This window comes from Marmota flaviventris, chromosome 4, assembly GCF_047511675.1.
Source record: "Marmota flaviventris isolate mMarFla1 chromosome 4, mMarFla1.hap1, whole genome shotgun sequence".
NCBI classification, from domain to species: Eukaryota; Metazoa; Chordata; class Mammalia; order Rodentia; family Sciuridae; genus Marmota; species Marmota flaviventris.
This window is the reverse complement of record NC_092501.1, coordinates 8754802-8775735: the sequence shown is the minus strand read 5'-3', so window position 1 is coordinate 8775735 and position 20934 is coordinate 8754802. Positions and strand designations below refer to the sequence as shown.

The window sequence follows — 20934 nt, the reverse complement described above, 5'->3', positions numbered from 1 at the left end:
GTGCTCCAAGTGACCACGTGTTGGCTGTAGGGGAGCTGCTCGGGGCGTGGTATATGTGTCTCGGTCCAATCCAGAAGGAGTCCCAGTGAACTCCGCCCCCACAGCTGCCCTGAGCTGCTCTTGCAAAGTGGAACTGGACAGTGGCTTAGTCTGTTTGGGATCAATGACCAGAGGGTTTAGGATAGATGTCACGGTAGGAAATGGAGAGAATTTCAAGTCTGGATGAGTTCAATGATTTCTGGAAGCTCTGAAAAAAGTGGCCCCAAATTCAGGGATTCTCCTGAGGCTGCCTCGGACAGCTACCTGATAATGTATCAGGAGTGGCAGAGAGTGGGGCCCCTGGGACCAAGGATCAGCCTCAATGCCAGGCCCTCAGCCCCCACCTCCCGTCACACCAAAATGCCAAGTTCCAATGGAAAAATCAGCCCCAGTGAAGGCTGCATGGCCTGAGCGGGCACTTGGCATCCAGTTACACTAATGTTCACTTCTTCTCATCCCTGCCTTATTCTGCTTTCCCTGAAACTCACCAGCTTTCTGCCAGCAGCATGCGAGGGCACCACTGTTCTGCTGAGACCAGTCCTCCGGACCGTCCCCTGCACAGTAAAGGGCTCTGCACCCACAGCTGAAGTAAATGAATGGAAAAGCAATGAGCAAGCGTGTCACACCCTTGACTGGTCTCTGCCCATGAGACCCTTTCAAAGAACAGGAGCGGGGATTATGAGCTTGTGAGTTGGTTTCCAGAGCTGCTGCAGATCTTAGGATATTTGAGAGGCTCAGCTGATCTTGCAGACATCATTTGCAAGTCTCCGTTCTCAATGGGGCCATTTTCTCCCTGGTTCTTGGGTGCCTCCTTTATCTCGGCCCCTTTGCCACCTCCCATCCATGCCACACTCTCCCCACAGCTCTCCCCAGGAGGTGTCAGTCACCCTGTGGGTTTCTGGTGGGGGTAATCTTGAGTTTCCGGGAGTTCAGGATTAGTGACATGATATGGCCCAATAGGCTTTGTCAGGCTCCTGGTGCCAATTGCATAAGAGCCTCACAGATAATGAGGCCAGTGTGACCTTCCAGGGACAGCCACCCCAGGGACACACTGCAGGTCCCACAATACTGGAAGGGATTGGAGGAATTTGCAGACAGTTGCAGCTTGGTTGATATTAGCACAATTCACATGAAAACTGGGGACAAAGGGCAACTTGTTGATCACTGTAGAAACAAAGGCTGTTTCTCAGAATGTGATTGCAGACTGGGGCAGCATTTATTGATCAACGCAATCCAAGTTAAATTGCTAAACAGTCTAAAACCCCATTAGCCAGCCACGCTCCATGGTGGGGCTGCCTCCTGCCCCCACGCCCACACCCACGTACCTCTCTGCCCTACCTCTGCTCCCTCAGACCCGCCTTCCAGCCCTGCCGCCAAGGTCAGATGGCTACTCCTGGGTGTGCTCAGCTGTGTCCCATGTATCTCTGTCACTCACTCAGTGGGAGTCCCATCGCCCTGCCCTGCTGACAGCACTGAGGACCAGCACTCACACATACGCACGTACTCACACACTCACACATGCACTCACACACTCACACATATACTGACACACTCACACACACACTCCCATATGAATCACACTCTCACCACACACACTTTTGCACTCACTCTCGCAAGCACACTCTCACTCTACACATTCATCACACTCACACTCACACACTCCCCAAACAGGTCCAACTTGTTTCATCCATTCTTTCCCCCTCCTTCAGGTCCCAAAAGAAGCACTGTTGTTATCCCCTGTCCCCAATGCCACCCTCCTCGTGGAGTTATCAATTAGTCTTAAACCTTTCAGGGCTCTCACCTCACACTTACAATTAGCACCCCCAGGCCCACAAAACCAAACACGCAGGACAACGTATTCCCATCCCCAGGCCGCCTGGCCTTCCTGCGCAGGAGGGGCTGGGCAGCCCTGGGGGTGTGGGGGCTTCAGGCTGGGGTGCAGGGTGCTTGTGCCCTGCTGTGCCCTTCTTAAGATTGGGGGAATATTGACTTTCCACATCGGAGGCCGCACTCGGCTCTGAGCCCCTGCCCAGCCCTCCCCTGTCCACAGCCAGACGCTGGCCTGCTTTCCCTTCCTCACCTCTTCATGCCATGCCTTATCCGCGTCCTTCAAATTTAGCCAACCCAGTTTTCAAGGCCTTCTGACATCCCGTGCCATTAATTCACTCTCTGACCATGAGAGAGTGTCCGATTCCATCCAGGTCCTGCGCTGGGAGGACAGTCCCCTCTGTCCATCCAAGGCCCTCCACCTGGGCTGCGGAGACAAGACACAAGCTCGCTGGTGGGTACCACGTCTTGATCTCCCAAGACGTGGATCATGTCTTGACTCTTGAGTTATCAAGACACCACCTAGCACTTGGCACCAATGTGCTCAGCCACGTTGGTTAAACAAACTGGACGTTACGATTTGGGGAGGTGGGGCTTTCACTAGGGAGAATTCTTAGAAAATGCTACAGAGGTTTCTGAGTTGAGATTCGTCCTGTCTGGATGGCCAGGATGCCATGTCTGTGTGCAGGGTTATGACATTCCTGGGAATTTTAGTAGCTCTAGAGGGGTCCCGGAGCTGGGAAGGGCAAGCTTCCTTCTGAGGGAGAGAGAGCAGTCTGCCCATGAGAGCAGTTGGAAAAGAAGCAGGGAGCTGATTTTGGAGGGTTCTGGAATCCAGGATAAGAACTCTGGTCTTCGCCCACCACGATAGCAGCAAAATGACATTACGATGGCTTTTTCAGATGAGTAGGCGGGTGGCCTGGAGGAGGTGGGGAGAGACTGCATTAGTGAAACTGGCCAAAACAGTGGCAAGGGTAGTCCAGGCACAAAATGTTTAAAAATCCTAGCTCAGGGCGGCTAGGGTGGGTTTAGGCAAAGCAATACAGATTCGGATTTTTTTTTTTTTTGAGTGACATTCTGCAATCTAAGTCACCTTGCTAGGCCTGAGCAGCACACGCCAGGTTTCTCTGATAATCTAATGAGACAAAGGGTTTGGAAGGGCTTTGAAAATGCTGAGGCTCAATGTAGACATGGGATCTAATGTTCATGCAAAGGAATGGGTCAAAGAGACACTGGACAGAATCGCTCTGACATGCTGGCAGGATGTGAGAGGTGTGGAAGGAGAAGAATCAGAGATGCTGTCCTGAGGGGAATGGGGCAGGAGAGCACGTGAGAGCCAGACGGCTCAGTGGCCCAGTGTCTAGAGCCTGGAACCAAATCCCAGCCTGGTCTCTTGCCAGCTGCGTGTCTGGGAGAGCTACTGTCTGTCCCCTGCTTGCAGCCCAGACCAGGCATCTGGCCAGACAGACATGTGAGCTGAAGGGCAAATGGATTCGTGTTACAAACCCACCAAAGGGGCATTTTTGGAGGATAGTACTTATTTGTAGGTAATGACAATGTTATATGGCAGCTATTGCACCCTCCAGGAAGAGTCAGGAACCAGTTTAAAAAAAAAAAGACTGCTATGTTTATGTGATGTTGAGTATAAATACCTCCTCTCTTACCAAGGATAACATAAAATTAATTAACTAAGGTTAAATAGCCTCTGAAAAGAAAAAAAAAAGTGTGTAATGAAAATACAAAAATAATAGCCATAAAAATTGTTGTGCAAAGATAAACCCAGGGAGATATTAGAAAACATAGAAATTTAACTAAAAAGCATGGCTGAATTTCTGTGTAAATCCTAGCTTATTAAAGAAAATGCTTTAAGATTAACCATGGATCGCTGAAGCTGCATAATAAAGTGCACTACTGGCAAATAGTTGGCATAACTTACCTGATTAAAGCAAGAGATGTAGGACAAGAATCCTCCAAGGCGAGGGCTTAAGGTAAAGCAACAGCGGAACATGGGTTCCACACTTGGCCGTACAGAACAACCTCTTGGATTGTTGAAAATTCAGATTTCCGGGCCCCGGTCTGCTGAGCCTGAGTGTCCGTGAGTTTGCAGCTGGGCCCAGGAAGCTGCTTTTGGGGCGGGCTGTGGTCAGCATCCCTGCTGGGTCTTAATGAGGCTGGTACATCTCAGTTTGCTACAGGAGGGACACCAGAGGATCTGGAGGAAGGCTGGGGAAGGGACACCCTAAGGGAAACCCCATCAAAGGCACGTCTGTGGAGCAGCAAGGTGAGTCCCAGCCAGACAGCCCCCTAGGCCTGCAGGAGGACAGAATGAGGGTGGGCAGGATCTTTAGGACGGATACTATGAAAGCCTTTGGAGAGTGATGGTTCCTGCTCAGCAGAAGTAAGAACAGCTCAGTTTTATTTCTGCTTAATAAGACAGGACGCTATCAGACCTTTATCTACCTTCATGATTTTAATAGGTTAAGCCTGTCTTAAGGGTCTCTATTTTAGGCGTTCTTACATGAGGGGGGTGTGTGGACATCACCCCCAGGTCTTACTGAACGTGCAGAATCCTGGTCCCAGCTCTGAGATGTGGGCACCCCTCCAGATTGTGCATGTTTACAAGCCTCCCCAAGACGTGCACGACAGGGGCCATGTGAGGGTCACACGTTGAAAGCACTGTCCTGTGGCCACAGGAAAGAGGAGAGACAGCAGGGACCCAACCAGGGCTCTGTAGCAGTGAGCCTTGGGAATTGGTAACTGTCCCTTGATGGATCTAATTACCAGTTTGTAGAATGGAGGTTAAAAAAAAATTGTCAGCTCCAAAGTGCTCCCTCAGCGCCAGGCACTTTACTGTATTGGCCTCACGAATCCCCTGTGAGGCAGGTGCCCTTCTTATTTACAGATGGGGGAAAGAGCTCAGGTGGCCCACAAATCACATAGTTACTGGCCGAGCTGAGAAGCAAACTTGGGTGCCTGTGACCACCACGTGGGAGCCCCACCCTTGGCACCTTGCTATCCACTAGCCCAGCAGGCCTTGCCTGCCCCTGAGGGAACCAGGAAAATATGCCCAGCAAAGTCCTCCGAGAGGTGAAATGTAGGTCCAGGCGGCAGGCGAGGGCAGCAGTGTCTTTGGGAATAATGCACGGCACCCTTGGTGTGAGGCTGATGACAGCAAAGCCAGAGCGAGCCCAGATCCACGAGACAGGTCCCAGGCTAAACCATCAAGGGCCCAGAGCTGGTATTCTTGTCAGAGCAGGCGGGAGGTTCCAGCATGAAGTGCTTCTGAAAAGAACAGAGCAAGGCCCTGTGACATCTCACCATGCCGTGGTCTCAAATGGTCCATGGACAATGCCACCCAAACAGGGGGACCCTATGGAGCTCTCGTGGGGTCCCTTGCTGCCCCTCACTAACAGTGAGACTCCAGGAGGCTGATGCCATTGTCACCTTGTTTCTTCCCATGGTAAAACGGGGACAATAATGCCCACAGGCAGTTATGAAATTTAAGAAGATGTCCATTGTCAAGGGCATAATCTAGCCAGAGCCAGCGTGGCGGGGAAGGTGGCGGGGAAGATGACTTCATTCACAAACACTGAGGTGGGGGCGGGGACTGCCTTTCTCCCAAAGACTGGCTTGTTGTGCAGCTCGTGGAAGGTTCTGGAAGGTGCTCTGGCCGAGTGGAGGTGTACTTCGAAGGCATGTGGGGCACGGTGTGCGATGACCTGTGGGATGAGAAGGCAGCGCAGGTGGTGTGCCAGCAGCTGGGCTGTGGGATGGCCGTCTCCGCCCCTGGAGGAGCCTACTTCGGCCAGGGCTCTGGCCCCATTCTTCTGGACGATGTGCAGTGTTCTGGGACCGAAGCCCACCTGGGGCAGTGCTCCCATGCAGGCTGGTTTACCCACAACTGTGGGCACGGGGAGGACACTGGTGTCATCTGCTCCGGTAAATTGCTTTCCATCTTTCCTGAGAGTTGATTTTTTCTCTTTGTCCAATATCATTCCCTGAGTCTCCTCCTTTCTCCCCAACACAAGAGAAGGCCTTTGTGACTCACCACGTCTGCTTGAGACCTCAGCTAGCTTCCCAAGAAAGCCGCTCCCAGGAAGCTTCCCTCTGTGGTGTTCAGGAAGCAGCTGGCCACCCTGTGTCACCCCAGTCCTTTTCTGTCTGCTTGAGAAGCCAATTGCAGTTACTTTGGAGAAAACGCTAGATTTGAAATGAGAAGACCCAGGTCAGGCACATGACAGGCTACATAGTCTGTGGGTCCCAGTGCAAGACGAAAATGAGGGTTCCCTTGTTCAAGAATTATGAAGAATCTCAGGACAGTGACAGGGGAGCATTAACGGCAGGGCCCTTCCAATCGCAGACTCAGTGGGGCCACCCCCATGGGTATCCCTCTGGGACCCTCCCCTAACCCCTCTTTTCCTTGCCTTAATGTGGTTCTTTGCAAATCACTCAGCCCTTTTCTAACCAAGAGGGAATGATTGTCACAACGATAATCACATTGCCTTCCCCGGGCTGCCATGAGGCCGAGTATTGGTAATTCTGGTCCATTAACCTGTCAGTCCACAGCCTGAGAGCAGGCTGCCAGTGACACTGTACCTGCACCTTCTGCTTTTTGAGGTAATCAACGTCCTAGAGCCGGCACAGCCGTATCTCTGATTAGCTGACTTTGGATGAAGGCGCAGGGGCAGAGTCAGGAGGAAGAGGAGGGGGTAAAGGAGGAAGGCCCCTCTTTGCTCCCCAGCTGCTAACTCCTGTTGAGAGCCTTCTTCTTGAGCCTCTCAAATTCAGCATATAGGGAAGCAGGATCTGAGGCATCAGCCAGTGGCCAAGACCTAAATACTCAACCAGTATGTATTTCAGAAGGCTTTGAGATCCAGCAGTGAGCAAAATGACCCTGCTCTGGGCTTACAGCCCCCTCCACGAGCCAGCTCCCATCCCAAGCAGCAGACTCCCATCTTGGTGACTTCGGGGTCAGGAGCCCTGCCTGGCTGGGCCCTTTCCTACTGAAGACAGCACAGTTGTAGGAGCAGGTCCAGCGGGTGGAGGAGCGCTGCGGTCCATGAACCCTGCCTTCCCAAGGCCTCTCACAATCTTGAACCTTCAGCCCCTCCAGCCTCCTGGACCCCAGGCCCTGCCTTAGAGTTTGACTGTGCCAGATACTTCCCAAAGCCCCTCCTGTGAGTCCTCAGCCTTGCCTCACCTGGCTAAAGGTGCCCCAAGCAGCCTGGGCGGGCAGAAGGAGGATCTGCCACTCTCCCAGCATCTTCTTGGGCCAGGCTCCCTGGAAGGAAACAGTCCAGTTGGCAAATTATAAATACATGTCTGACTTCAGAGGATGTAAGAGTATGTTTTGAGTATATTTTTGCAGTTAATAGATTAATCAGTTCTGGTATTTCTCAAGTAGATGCCCCAAACAGCAGAGCCCAAGTTTGCTTGCCCTAAGCAGAGACTGTCTTTGAAATCCTATTATCTATAAAAGTCCCTTCAGAGTTTCTCTTTCAAATTGCAATAAAACCACCTTTATTTTAATATGAAAACAATGCTTTAGGTACTCACATCAAGTAGCATTAGCCCTTTAGGAAAACACCTGCTTAGCCTGTGGGGCTTTCAGAATTATTATTCCTCATCGATTCAAGTTACATTCCACTTTTTTTTCCTTTTTCGTAGAATATGAACATGAAACTTTGGAAGATTTTGGTAAGAGTCACACTTTAGTATGTCTTCAGCAGAGCATCCACACATGCCCCAGTGCTCTGTGTTAACCAATGTAACTCACTGCAGGAGGCAGGGGAGGGGCAGGAGACAAACAATTGGATGTGATCAAAGGGACATGACAAATGAAAGGAAGAGAAGGTGGATCCCCTGCCTTTAACCATGCAGTAAATATTTTCTCTCCCAACTTGTTTGTTCCTGTCCAACTGTATTTTAGAAAATTGCGAAGTGAGGATATGAATGTGGTTTAGTAAATTAACATTCAGAGATGTCATCAAACTTGGATTAGACTAAAGAAAATCCTGACTTCAGATAACGTGTTGGAAAGGTGGTGAGCGTGGCCTCAGGACACAACATTCCTCTCTGCCCCTTTGGCAGATTCAGAGATTAATGGAGCAAAGTGTGTCCTTTTGTCACCAGAGTCCCAGGCCAGAGGCTTGATTCTGAGAGTCCCAACAAATTAGGTCTGGCCATTGGCCCCCAAAACCAAAAGGAAGAAGCACGGTGAAGAGCAGGAAGGGAACTTTAATCAGTATGGCTGTCCTGGAAGGCAAATTCAGATCAAGCATCTCAGCCCTGACTTCATGGCACTGATATGAGCTTCAGGTTTACATAGAGGAAGAATTGGGGTGGGGTGAGAGATCTGAAAAACTGAGCAGTCTTAGTCTGTGTCAATATCTCAGTTCAGGTTCTGCAAGGTGGCTCCAGAGAAGTCCTCATCTGCACCCCTGAGGATGTAATCTCCCTTTGCTGCTCACTGTGCTGAGCTATGAGACCTGTGATCCTGAAGGGGACAGTTTAGTTCCTATGAGATGACTGCTCCTGCTTTGGAAGACAAGTCTTATCCTGAGATGAGCTGCCTGAAAGCCTGCGCTGTTCCTGGAAGGTGCAGGGCACTGACCAGGCACCACCCAGGAGTCTAGAAGAGAAGGCTAAAGAGCTGGCAGTTGAATGTCCCTACAAATCTTGAAAATGCCTCAGTTACTCTTATCTTGGTGTCCTCAGTCTTGAAGGGGCATGAGACAGGCTAGGTGAATTTAGGGCAATGGACCTTGTAACACCAGTGTTTACACGAACGCGCCTTAAATGAATAGCATGCCTGCAAGCAAAGTCAACAAGAATCCGGCTCCAGCACACGGCAAAGGGCCAGATACAGAACGCAGGCAGAGTTGCCAGGCCACCACCCTTCCTTGAGTTACCTACTGGCATCTGCAGGCCCCAACGAAGAGTCAGTACTTTAGGAGAAACAGCTTCCGATCCTCTCTTGTGCTTTCTTACTAACCTGAGTCCTCCAGTATACTCCAAAATTCTCCTTTCTTGAAGGCCCTCTGTGAGTGCCACAGGAGTACAATTCCATTAGCACTGGACCCTTTTGCCTTTCTGGCAGAAGGGACATTTGCACAAATAACCCAGTTCTAAAAAGCAAGCTGTAAATGACTCCAAGCTGCCTAAGCATAATAAATTTCTCACCTGATGAAAACCTACTGAATATACTTCCCAAAGCACGTTGTTAGCCCAACATCGATTCCACCACACACATGCTGATACTCGCCCAGCAAACTTGTGTACACTATCCTGCCGGCCAACGATACCTTATTTATTTCTCTTTGCTCTTAGATGCTGAAATCTTAACACCGTTCCCTGGTGGTGAGTCAAGGTTTTCTGCCCCCATCCTTGTGTGATGTGGCTTGGTGGGTCACATGCTTCTAAGTGGCGGTAGACTCCAATTGTGCAAATACTGCCAAACAGAATGATTTCACTGAGGGTCCCTGTGAATTCAGCTCTTCATACAACTCTGTGGGCTTTGATTTGTTTTGTTTAATGCACTGAGGAAGACTGTCCCCTTGGTGTCCTCAGTCTTGAAGGGGCATGAGATAGGCTAGGTAAATTTAGGGCAATGGAATTTGTCCCCTTAACTCTTTCCTATCCCTCTCAAGGCCCTGGACCCATGGTCACCTCTTAGAAAGATATCCCCCCACACCCCACTATGGACATCCTTAAAACACAATGGATATCCTCCTTCCTTTGCTTCCTGGAGCTTGATGTAGTTGCAAATCTCCACTTAATTTTAGATTAACATGTCAATCACCTCTAGACTCTCAAACTAGATTTTGATCTCTTTGACAGCGAGGACCAGGCTTCTTCTCTTAAACACAGGGTCCACAGTGCTATGCACTGTGACTCAGCATAGGCACACTAAATGCACATGGGTTCATGCAGAATATGTTCCTTCTCCTAAAATGCAATATTTTTGCATCTTCAAAAGACTGGCCACAGTTGCAACTCATGAATGGATCAGGCAGATGCTCTGGGAGACTGGAAGTTTTCTACCATGGCCAGTGGGGCAGGGTCTGCGATGACCGGTGGGACCTCAATGAAGCCCAAGTGGTGTGCCAGCAGCTGAGCTGCGGACCCACCCTTGCAGCCCCCATTGAGGCACAATTTGGTGAAGGCAAAGGCGAGTTTCTGCTGGATGATGTGGACTGTACCGGAAAAGAGAGTTTTCTGGGACAGTGTCCACATGCTGGCTGGCATCTGCATAACTGTGGCCCTGGAGAAGACGCCAGTGTCATCTGCACAGGTAATGGCACCGCTGCCTGCAAAGTGCACATCTCATTATCTGGCTGCACCTTCAGTACCCCAGTGGTAATCATGCACCCATGTGACCATGGACCAGCCAGGGACCAGCCTACTGTGTTGTGGGCCACCAGGAGATGTTGGTTATTTTGCACTTTGATGTGAGCTCAGAAAAATATTAGCCACAAGATGTTGAAATTGATTTTATGCAGAGAAAAATAATGAAAGCGATTGGGGATTCCGTTATAAGGACTAGATTTGATAACCTCTGGTGAAAAGACAGTCTACATCAAAAGCGAGGTAAATCACTAACCGAGTGTGTTCTCCCTTTTGCCAGGACACCACAGTGAGCAAGAGATAGGGGTTTTTGTTTGTTTGTTTGTTTGTTTGTTTTCTGGTTCTGGAGGTTGGACCCAGGACCCCACACATGCTGCCTAGGAGCTCTACCACTGAGCCCACATCCTGAGCCCTGAGATAAAGGCTTTTCCTCCTAAAGGTTTTCAGTCTAATAAAGGTGATAAAGGTGAAGCATATGTAAATTAGAATAGTTCTTAGTGTGTCCTATTGATTGTGAGCTTATACCAGTTATTGTCAGTCATGAGTCTTTGACCAAAGAATAATCATCAAGTCTGTCTTGACCAGGGTCTCAGCCTCAGCACTATGCACACTGGGGCCAGGGCATCCTCTGTGGTGGGTGGGCTTTCCTGTGCATTCCTCACCTCTGCCCACCAAATGACATAGTGCTCTCGTTCCAGTGGGACACCCCAAAGTGTCTTCCTACATTTCCAAATGTTCCTTTGGGGAGCAATTGCCCCCAACCCAGAACTGCTGATCTAGAGATAACAAACACATCTCCATCAGCATGTGGCTGATTTTCAGCACAATACCATTGCTCAAGACGCACATCTGTGTGCCAACGCAGGAGAGGAAGGCGATTATTGTGTCTAGAGCAGTGAATGCAGTCACTTGCCACAATTTCCAATTTCCAATTGCATTCAACCAGAAAGACTGCTCCTATATTGATACTCAAGTAATAAATTAGCTTCTGAGTCAATACAAATACTGGTGTGTGTGTGTGTGTGTGTGCGTGTGTGTGTGTGCGTGTGTGTGTGCTGGTTTGTTTTTCATTTAGTTTTTGTCCCCTGCTTTGATTTTTAAAATTTTAGTTGGAGTATTGTTTAGAATTCCATCAAGGCAGCATATTCTGCAAGGTCACTAGGTTCCACTGAACTGTTTTACAGGTGAATAGGGCATTTGCCTCTTTGGGGGGCAATTGAGTTAGCCCAGCAGATATCGTGCAGACACAATTGGTCCAACACACACCATTAGAAACACTGTGCTAATAACCATTTACACATTCAATGTTCAATTAAAGTCACCTGAATTAAGGCAGAGAGAGTCAACAATTTATTTTGGAGAGTTATATTTTTCATTTCAAAATTAATTTTTAATTGAAATATTTCTAAAAATAACTACCCTTTTCTAAAGTAGATCTGTTTTTTTTTTTTCCTATTCAACAGAGACTGACTATATAGAGCCTACCTCAGGTGAGTTCGTGCGATTGCTTTTACGGGCCCACAGTTTCCATTACGTTAGTTGCCCAGGCAGGCAGGGAGAAGATAATAAAGGCATAAGTGGTGAGAAGGAGCAGATGGCCACACTAGGATGGTCATTGTTCACCATTTCTGATTTCCTGGGCCATTAAGATGATTCTACCATTAAGTCAAGAATGCTGTTGGGTCACCCTTTTCCTCCCAAGTAATTAGCTTCATTTTTATTTCAATCAGGAGAGTTCCAGCCATTCCCTAGTATTGCTATTACGCTGCTAAAAGCATAATTCCCACCACCATGTTAGGGGAAATCGTGGTAAATTGTTCACATTTAGCCACGTTCTTTCTCGCTCTGTGGAACTCGGGTGGCAGGGGGAGGGATGCCACCTGACTCTGGGTAGCTTGTTGCTGTCCTAACCATGACGGAATTCTCAATGCCTCTTTCTTCAGAGCATGCCGAGGAACCACTGCCAATGCCCCAAGGTAGGAAGTGTTTTATGATGAATCACCTTTATACATCCTTCTTCTGTACAAAATTTCCCTTTGGTTTAAAACCAAAAGGGATGATGATGATGATGATGATGATCAAACCAAAATTGGAAGGGAGAATATATTACATACTTTGTACATAATGACTTCTGTTTCCTGGTGTATTAGAAAGCCAGTGAGTCCTGCAGTTAGCAGCCCAGTGGGGACATGTTCAAGACAGGCCTGAGTACCAGCCAAGGCCAAGCTTTGGGGTGAGGGAAAAATGAAAGACTTGGCAGTAAAAGGCCAGAATTTGAGTTTCATTTCTGCCACTTATTGAGTGTGACCACAGACAAGTCATTACGCTCTTTTTTAAAGAGGGAGATAAAAACACCACTTCACGGAGGCCCATCTGGGTTGAATGAGATCACAGATGTGGAAGGATGACAAGAGTCAGACTTATTGATGTCTTTATCTTCCAGGTATCGACCTGAGAACTTTACTGCATAGCTACTAGTTGTTTAATTCTCTAATTCAGGGTACAGAAAACCTCTTCCGTTAAAAGCCACATAATAAATAGTTTGGGCGCAGGGGTCAGCTGGTGCATGGCTTTGGGCAGAGCCTTTGGGCATGATAGTAGCCAGAGCAATTCATAAACTCATGGGCTTGTCTGTGTCCCGTAAGATTTCCCTACAAAGATGGGCACTGAGTTACCCTTGAACCACAGGCCTTAATGTCCTGACCTCAACCCTTGTGAATTAATTCTAAACACTTGGCATGCATGGCTTTTAACATTTTCACAAGACCCTTGTGGAGTAGGCACTTTTATAATCCCCATTTCACGGATGACAAAATGGAATCTCACACACAAAAAAAATCCACCTGCTTGCCCCAAACCGTGCAGATAGCCTGGATGCAGCAGCTGGTCTGCTACATGCTCGGTACCCTCATGCTTACAGACCTGATTCTAAAGAAGAGCAGATTCCTCCTGTTCAGTCAGTGTCTCAAGCCAGAAGAAACTAGAGCCACCCTTGTTCCTCCTCCTCCCTCACTCCACACAAACAATGCGTCAGGAAATTCTCTGTCCCTACTTTCTCAATATACGCTAACCCCTTAGCATCTCCCCACCCCACGTCACTGCCATCACCCAAAGTCCTCTCATCCTTCATCTGGATGATGGCAACGATTTTCTAAATGGTCATTCTGTTCTAGACCTGGCTGGTGAACTGTAAATCAGATCATCCGCCCTCACTCAAACCCCTTCCTCTTCATTGTGTTTAGAGCGGTGTCCAGTCAGTTACCGTGGACCCTCCGTCCTCGTGTGACCTGACCCTGTGCACATCTCTGACCTCTGGGAAACGCCTCGTCTTGCACAGGGCCTTCCTCTGATCATTTTTGCAGCCTTTGAAAAAAAAGTACTTTGCCTTGGGCCCGTGTAGGGGCTCTTCCCTCTGTTCAAAATGTGTATCTTCTCTCCCAGATTTTTTCTGGGGGTGGGGGGGTGCTCCTCTTCATCAAGTCTCAGCTAAAATGCCCCTCCCTCAGAGAGGATTCCCTGAGGGTGCAGCCAGCTCTTTCCCGTCTGGTCACCCTTCTGGTTTGCTCTTCTGTCTGACCCTGGCTTTGAATTTTCCTTCGTTCCCTGGCTCATCCCGGATCCCCTTGGCCTTCTCTCCAGGGTGTGGGTTTAGTGAGAGCAGGAACCATGCAGAGCTTTTCACCTCAGAGCCAAGGGCAGTGCTTGGTATTTAATGTGTTTAAAGTACATATTTACTGAATTTAAAAGTAGACATTTGTACAGTGTGGCTGTTGGAAACAATGTACTAGTCATTGAAGACTCAGTGGTCCTCCTTCAACAAAGGCTAACGCTTCCTTCAGGAAGATGGTGCTCACCAGGCAAGGAGGGTTCATTATACTGTAGGGTGGGGGGGTGGTTCCCTCCCTTCAAATTCTAGTAATTAGCAAAGGGTTTTGTTGGTCAGTTGGTCATTTTTCTGCTTTTTTCCATTTCATTCATACACTCACTACTCTTATATAACTATCATATGTTAAAATACATTATATGCAACATAATTATAATAATATACATACTTATGATGGTTCGGCATGATCTTTTTACTTTGTATTGTACAAAAGTAATATGCATTAGATAGAGACTGCTTTGAATTTTGGATTTGATCTTTCCCTGGTGAGCTGCAGCTCCCAGTCACACTGGGATCACAAGGGGAAGCACGGGGCACTTTCAATAAATCTTTAATATGACACTCTACAGTGTACTGAGTGGCTAACTATGAAGTTCAATAGATTAGGTGTATTAGTGCATTATATTTTGAACTTGATGTTTTCCATATTTATTGCCATTGTGATTGTACACGATGGTGGGATCTGTCTTTACATATCCACACATGCACACCACAGAACCATATGATTTGGCCCATACAGTTCCCCGGTATTTCCCCTTTGCCTCCTCTTTTCCCTCCCTCTGGTCCCTTTTCTCTACTGTACCATCATCCTTTGATTTTCATGAGATTCCCTCCCCATACACATCTTTCTTTTCCATTTTCCTCTCTAGCCTCCACATGACCCTTGACCTGAGTCTGGCAAATTTTGCTGAACATGATGGTCTCTAGTTCCATCCATTTTCCTGCAAATGACATGATTTCATTTTTCTTTATGGTTGACTAAAACTCCATGGGAATATATACCTCATTTTCTTTAGCCATTCTTTTGTTGGTGGACATCTAGGCCATTCCACAGTTTGGTCATTGTGTTCCTATGGTGTGTGGCTTGTTCTCAGCTGCCTGCATTCCAAAGAGCTGGTATCATGTGTTCAGGTTTTATCCCTACAGTGTCTTCAAATCAATCAACTCAGCAAATATTTCTGAGAGCTTGTTAAGTTCAGAGCCATGTTTCACCAGGAATTGACTGTATTTTACATTTTGTACTTTAAACCTGACATATTAAAGATTTATTGAAAGCCATTATGTAGATAAAGTAAAAGTTATTCAACTCCATTAAATAACTTATGTTTCAATTAATTTGCACCAATAGGTGATGGAAATTCAGCAACTGTATTATCAGGTAAGAGAAATATTTTTTGTGCTGTTTTCCCTGTGAATGTGTCTGTTTCACCATCTAAATACAGAAAGGAGAAGAAAGAGTGGCTGTAGAACACTGTTACTGAATGACTCATCAGAACCTCCCTCTTATAATCAGGAATTATTTTCAGGGTATCATTCTGGTAGAGTCACTAATGTCCTTCAAAAACATAAAGATGATAGCTTTTAGGTGGGTGGATAGGTAAATCAGTAAAGCAATATGGGTTGAGTCCTTTCTTTCAATATAATTGCAGGAAAAATTTCCCATGACTCTTGGTTTAGGTTGTTCTTAAAATGTTTCCATTCCATTAATTATATCCATCAGGAAGACTGCAGGATTAGAAAGATGATGGAAATATTTGGTTTATCATTTATTTACCATTCTTAATATTTGTTCAAAGACATGATTTAAATTGTTGAATAGAATTAACTATCAACTGTAAAAAATAGAGATAATAATACTTGTTTTAAAATACTGGAAATTATTTGGAACATAAGTTTTATAATTATCTTTAAGCATGAATATGACCAACTGCTCTGAGAAACTCTCTCATTTTTTATAAATGACATGTTTTAATTTGTCTCCAAAGGAAGAATTATTTGATTGCATTTATGTTTGATTATTGGATGAGCTTTCCATTGCTGCTAGAACAAATTGCCCAAACTCGATGGTTAAACAACACATGCTTTATTGTCTTGTTTTAGATGTCAGAAATCCAAAATGGGTCTTAATTATCTAAGCAATGAGCAAGTTGTCGCAGACTGTGCTCATTATGGAATCTCTGGAAAAGGAGGAGTATATTCCCTGACTTTTCCAGTTTTTACCAGCCCTTACATTCCTTGGCAAAATCTTTCATCATCAAAGCAAGAATCTTAGTGCCTTCCAATCTCTCTCTCCTGCCTCCCGCTTCTGAAGGGCCTTGTTACATTAAGCCCCCTGGGTAATCAGGATCATCTTCCCAATTTAAGGCACTGATGAGCAGCCTTATTCATCTGTAACCGAAATGCCCTTTGTCCTGTAACCTGGTGTATTCACAGCTTCTGGGATTAGGATGTGGACATGCTTGGGGGAGGGGTGACATTTTGCTTACTACATTTTTATATGAAAAATAGTCTTGTAGTTGGTATGGCTCAGAAATGGACACATCACTAAAGTCACCCATTGAAATATGATGGCCCAAACAGCAAGTAGAGAGAAGAAAGGTGTGGGACAATACCGCCAGCTAACCGAGCTGGTGACCTGAGCTGGGTTCACAAGAGCTGGCTGCACCAATAACTTAAGAAAATGGCGAAAGAAACACTCAACACACAGAAATACCTTTTGCTTATAGGAATCAGGGACGGCTCTCAACCTTGAGGGTCTGCTGGAAAGAAAGAGAAGCCACCTGAAAATCCTCTATTTATTGGGGAGAAAGTTCAACCCAAATAAGGCAAGGGATTGGGTTTCGGTGGGGTTGCTTGGCGATGTCCTGCAGTCAGCAGATTTGACCGGACATCTCAGAAAGCCACGCCCATCTTAGGTGCTGTGTGGGATCAAAGGCAGAGGGATCAAAAAGTCCAGTCAGATCAGCAACGTCAGTCCAGTCCCCTCGTGTGCTCGAGTACTCACGGCTCACACACACAGCCCCTGGCTGGCTCGCGACAGTGCAAGAAAGGGAGCAGGTGCCCAAGTCAACACAAAGATAAGCAGAGAGCCATTGCTGTCATTTCTTTCCTCTGTCAAGGTTCCTTACAGGGAGTGTAAGTAACTCCCATGGCCAGATATGTCATGGGGACAGTCTGGAGCACAGGAGAGAAGGCGGAGCACCTGCCAACAGTGCACCACCTACAAACCCCGGGATGCCTGCACACAGTGCCCTACCTACCAACTGCACTCCTCCCACAACTGCGCCCCATGTACAAAATAGTGCAACAACCATAATCAGTTCATCACCTACATCCATGAAAGAGTAAAACACCTACAACAATTCAACACTTAGAAACTGGTGCAACACCTACAAACTGGAACAGCAATTGCAAATAGTACTACACCTACAAACAGAGCAACACCTACTAATCAGAAACGTCAGTGATGCAACAGGCGCAGAAGTCAAATAAGCAGAACAAGCAGATAGAAGGGTCAGGGGACCCTGAAGGCCGGGACCATCAGGCTGACAGTCAGGGAGAATATTAATACCCAAAGCACCTGATCTTTACCACAAAGCACTGAATACCTGCCCTTCGATTCCATGTCTGGCAGAGACGGGATGGAGAATACTGAGTCCAGTGGCTAAGAGGTGGCTTGGCATTTCCATTGCTTATGTGTGGTCACTTTGGAGTGGAGACAAACTACATCTAGTGAAGTCACCGGGAGCCCTGGGTGCCACACCTCCCTCCAGTGGCTGTAAGCAGTAACTTACTGTTAACAGGTGTTTCTTTCTTCCAGTTCTACCTGTTGCCCTCTCAACGCAGCTTCCTCCTATAACTGCTGCAAGTCCAACATCACCAGGTAGGACCCTCCCACCCTGCCATTTCCATTTCTACCATAGCTCCTCAGCTGCAGGTAGTGGTTTTGCCACCGTCACTCGGTACCTGTAATGCTTCATTCAAGATTGGGAGACTTGAGAAAAAAGGGATGAGATGATCTGCATTTCACTGTCCAGATTCACCTTATAATTGATTATCTATAATTTTACTGTCAGAGAACATGGTAACTCAAGGTTTCTCCTTTCACATGCTTTCACAAATGCAAAGGGTAAGAAGGAAAGAGGTTGGTGTATATGTAGAAAAAGGGAATTGACTTAGTTATTTTGAACTTAAGAAACAAAGTAGAGCCTCCGCCTAATGTCTGGGAAACGTCCAACATGGTAAGATTTAGTTATTTTCCCAAACTGGTGAGTCTCGTGGAGAAGGCACAGCCCTTCCTGGTCACGGTGAGCAGTGGTCACCATTACAGTCCATGTTCACTTTACCCTTGTGCTAGTTAATGCTGTCTCCACTCCTCCCCCATCTGTAACAGCTGACATTTCAACTAAACCATTGTATAATCCACAGTCTGACCACGCCAATGACAATCTTCAGTAAGCCTGCTGCCTGCAGCATTCATGTGGCTTCTGAGCACAAGTGGGAACTGAGATGTGCTGCGTGGGTCAGATACACACGGGATCTTTCAAATACTGAGGGCAGTGGGCAGCTGCTGCTCAATGGCGTGAAGCTTCAGCCATGCAAGATGCATAAGTGCTAGAGATCTGCAGTCAATAGTGCCCACAGCCTATCTATCTCCTGCACTTAGAGATTTGCTAAGGGGGTAGATCCCAGTGAGTGCTCTTACTACACACACAGAAGAAATACATGGAAACTTGGAAGAGAAGGGTATGTGTATTTCCTTGATTATGGTGACGGCACCACCTTTATATACCTATGTCCAGAGTCATCCAATTGTATACATTAAACATCTGTAGGGTTTTGTTATATCAATTACACCTCAGTTATGTTGGTTTTTAAAAAAAAAAAAACAACTTAGTACTATAAAAAGAATGTGAAATTGTTCATTGACATTTTTATATTGATTACATATTGAAATGATAATTTTTTGGTATATTGAATTAAGATGTATTATTAAAACTAATTTCACTCGTTTCTTTTCCCTTTTTAAAAGGTAGTTACCAGAAAACTTTAAACTACATACAAAACTCTGGCTTAATTTCCATTAAAAACCTTCGCGTTATGCCACTATAATCACTGTGTTAAATGCAGCGTGTTGATTTCTTATCTAATTCTTCCAACAGCAGATGAGGGTAATCTCCATTTCTAAATAGAGAGAATCCTGCTCAACTAGGTTAGGTATTGTCCCTAAGGTTGATGGACAATAACACAAACCATGGGACTTGAGAGTCCTAGAGCCCAGTCGCTAAAGTTTCCTAAACTCCCTGAACCACGTTAAAATCCTGTTACCTACTGAGCAGGTGACTAGGCGTGTTCCCTATTCAGAAACCAAGAGGACCCACGTGTGTCGAGGAAAGCTGAGTGGGCGGTTGTGTGGCCGGAGCCTGTGTTTCCCTTTCTCACTCTTGCACTTCCTTCTCCCAGACGCTTGTGTGGTTGCACAGAAGGTGGCACAGCTCTGAGCTGACCTCGCTTTTAACTCTTGTTCCTGTCTCAGACAGTCACATAGGATCTGTCGTTTCTTCAAAGACCGTTGTCAGCTTCTTGCGGCAGAATCCATCTTTCTCACCTTTGACTTTGTCCCCAGCCCCAGACACACACACACACACACACACACACACACACACACACGCACACACACACACACGCACACACACACCAGGCATACGGAGTCCCAAGAACAGTGTCTGTGTGTCTGCTCCCTGAGGGGCATTCAATGCTTATTAAATGAATAATCACACAGATGCGAATCCACCTTATACACATGGCGGAGAGCCTGCAGCGCCGTCTGTGCTAAGCGAGGGGGTCTTCGGCCCCCTGGTGCGTCCTGTGCAATGGGCTTCTGCTCCCAGGCTGCAGAGCGGGTGAAGAGACATGGTGCTGCTGCTCCTCCCACTCGTCCCCCAGATGAGCAGTCACCAGCCTGCTTTCTCTCTCTGTGTTTTTACCTATTCTGAATATTTCATAAATCTGGAATCAATATGTGACGATGCTTTGACACCTGGCACATTTTCACAGCTGCTGGTTCCTTTTTAAAGTTCTCCATTTTGCTTGTAAAGAGGGGATCGAACTCTCCTGGGGACGTGAGGCCGATGAAGAGGGCCCTCGTCTTTCTCTTCAACCCTGAATTCCAGGAGCCACTTTCCCCGTGTTCTTTCTCAACAGCTGTGTCAACCTCCTCCGTCCCAGAAGATGTGGACCACCCAGCCACGTCATCAGGTAGGTCAGTGAGCTACGAGTTCCCAAAAGCTGGTGTGATGTATTGTCAATGCCACATGCAATAGGCCAAGCCCCTAAAAGGAAGAGCTGATTCTCACTGCCAAGGTATCAGGGAGAACGTGTGACACCCAGTGTCACCTGCAGCTCCAGACTTTGACCCAGGGGGCTAGCGTGCCACCTGTCCTGCTCATCACTGTATCCTTGGCACCTGCCACAGCACTGGGCACATTCTAGGCACTGAACAAATGACGTGTGTGCACTGGGCATGTGACTCCTCTCAGAGCAGCTTTGCTCTTGGCCAAAGGTATCGCAGATGCCTGCACTTGAGAGACACAGGCTTCGCTCTGAGCAATGCCAGTAGCCCCATCTGTACGACTCTCTCTCCTCAGAGGAAAGTGTTGGTATTTCACACATGAGCAAACTCACAAAGCCAGATGCCTCTGACAAATATATATTTTTTATGTTTCCCTCTGAGCAGACAATGGAAAGCTGCCAATTGTCTTATCAGGTGAGAGCAGCGACCCCACGGTGGGTCTTGCTGTGGCTCAGCCTCATCATCCAGGTGGATGTGCAGGCAAATGGATCACTGGGATGTACAACATCCTCTGGGGGCTCATCAAGGACAATCAGCTTCCTTGTGAATATTATGAATTTTACAACTTCTGCCCAATTCCTTTTTTTTTTTTTTTTTTTTTTTGGTACTGAGGATTGAACTCAGAGGCATTCAATCACTGAGCTGCATCCCCACCCTATTTTGTATTTTATTTTGAGACAGGGTCTCTCTGAGTTGCTTTGTGCCT

General features: G+C 47.1%; 1 protein-coding gene across 1 annotated transcript in view; it reads left to right on the top strand.

Moving 5' to 3' along the window:
* The window catches only part of LOC114088538 (scavenger receptor cysteine-rich domain-containing protein DMBT1), a 93672-nt gene that overhangs the window by 1593 nt on the left and 71145 nt on the right, over nt 1–20934 (top strand). The window contains exons 2-7 of the mRNA XM_071611696.1: nt 4052–4197; nt 5508–5805; nt 10004–10159; nt 15225–15254; nt 17697–17759; nt 20081–20134. Of these exons, the coding sequence (XP_071467797.1) occupies nt 4052–4197; nt 5508–5805; nt 10004–10159; nt 15225–15254; nt 17697–17759; nt 20081–20134 (747 nt within the window). The remainder of the gene's footprint in view (nt 1–4051; nt 4198–5507; nt 5806–10003; nt 10160–15224; nt 15255–17696; nt 17760–20080; nt 20135–20934) is intronic.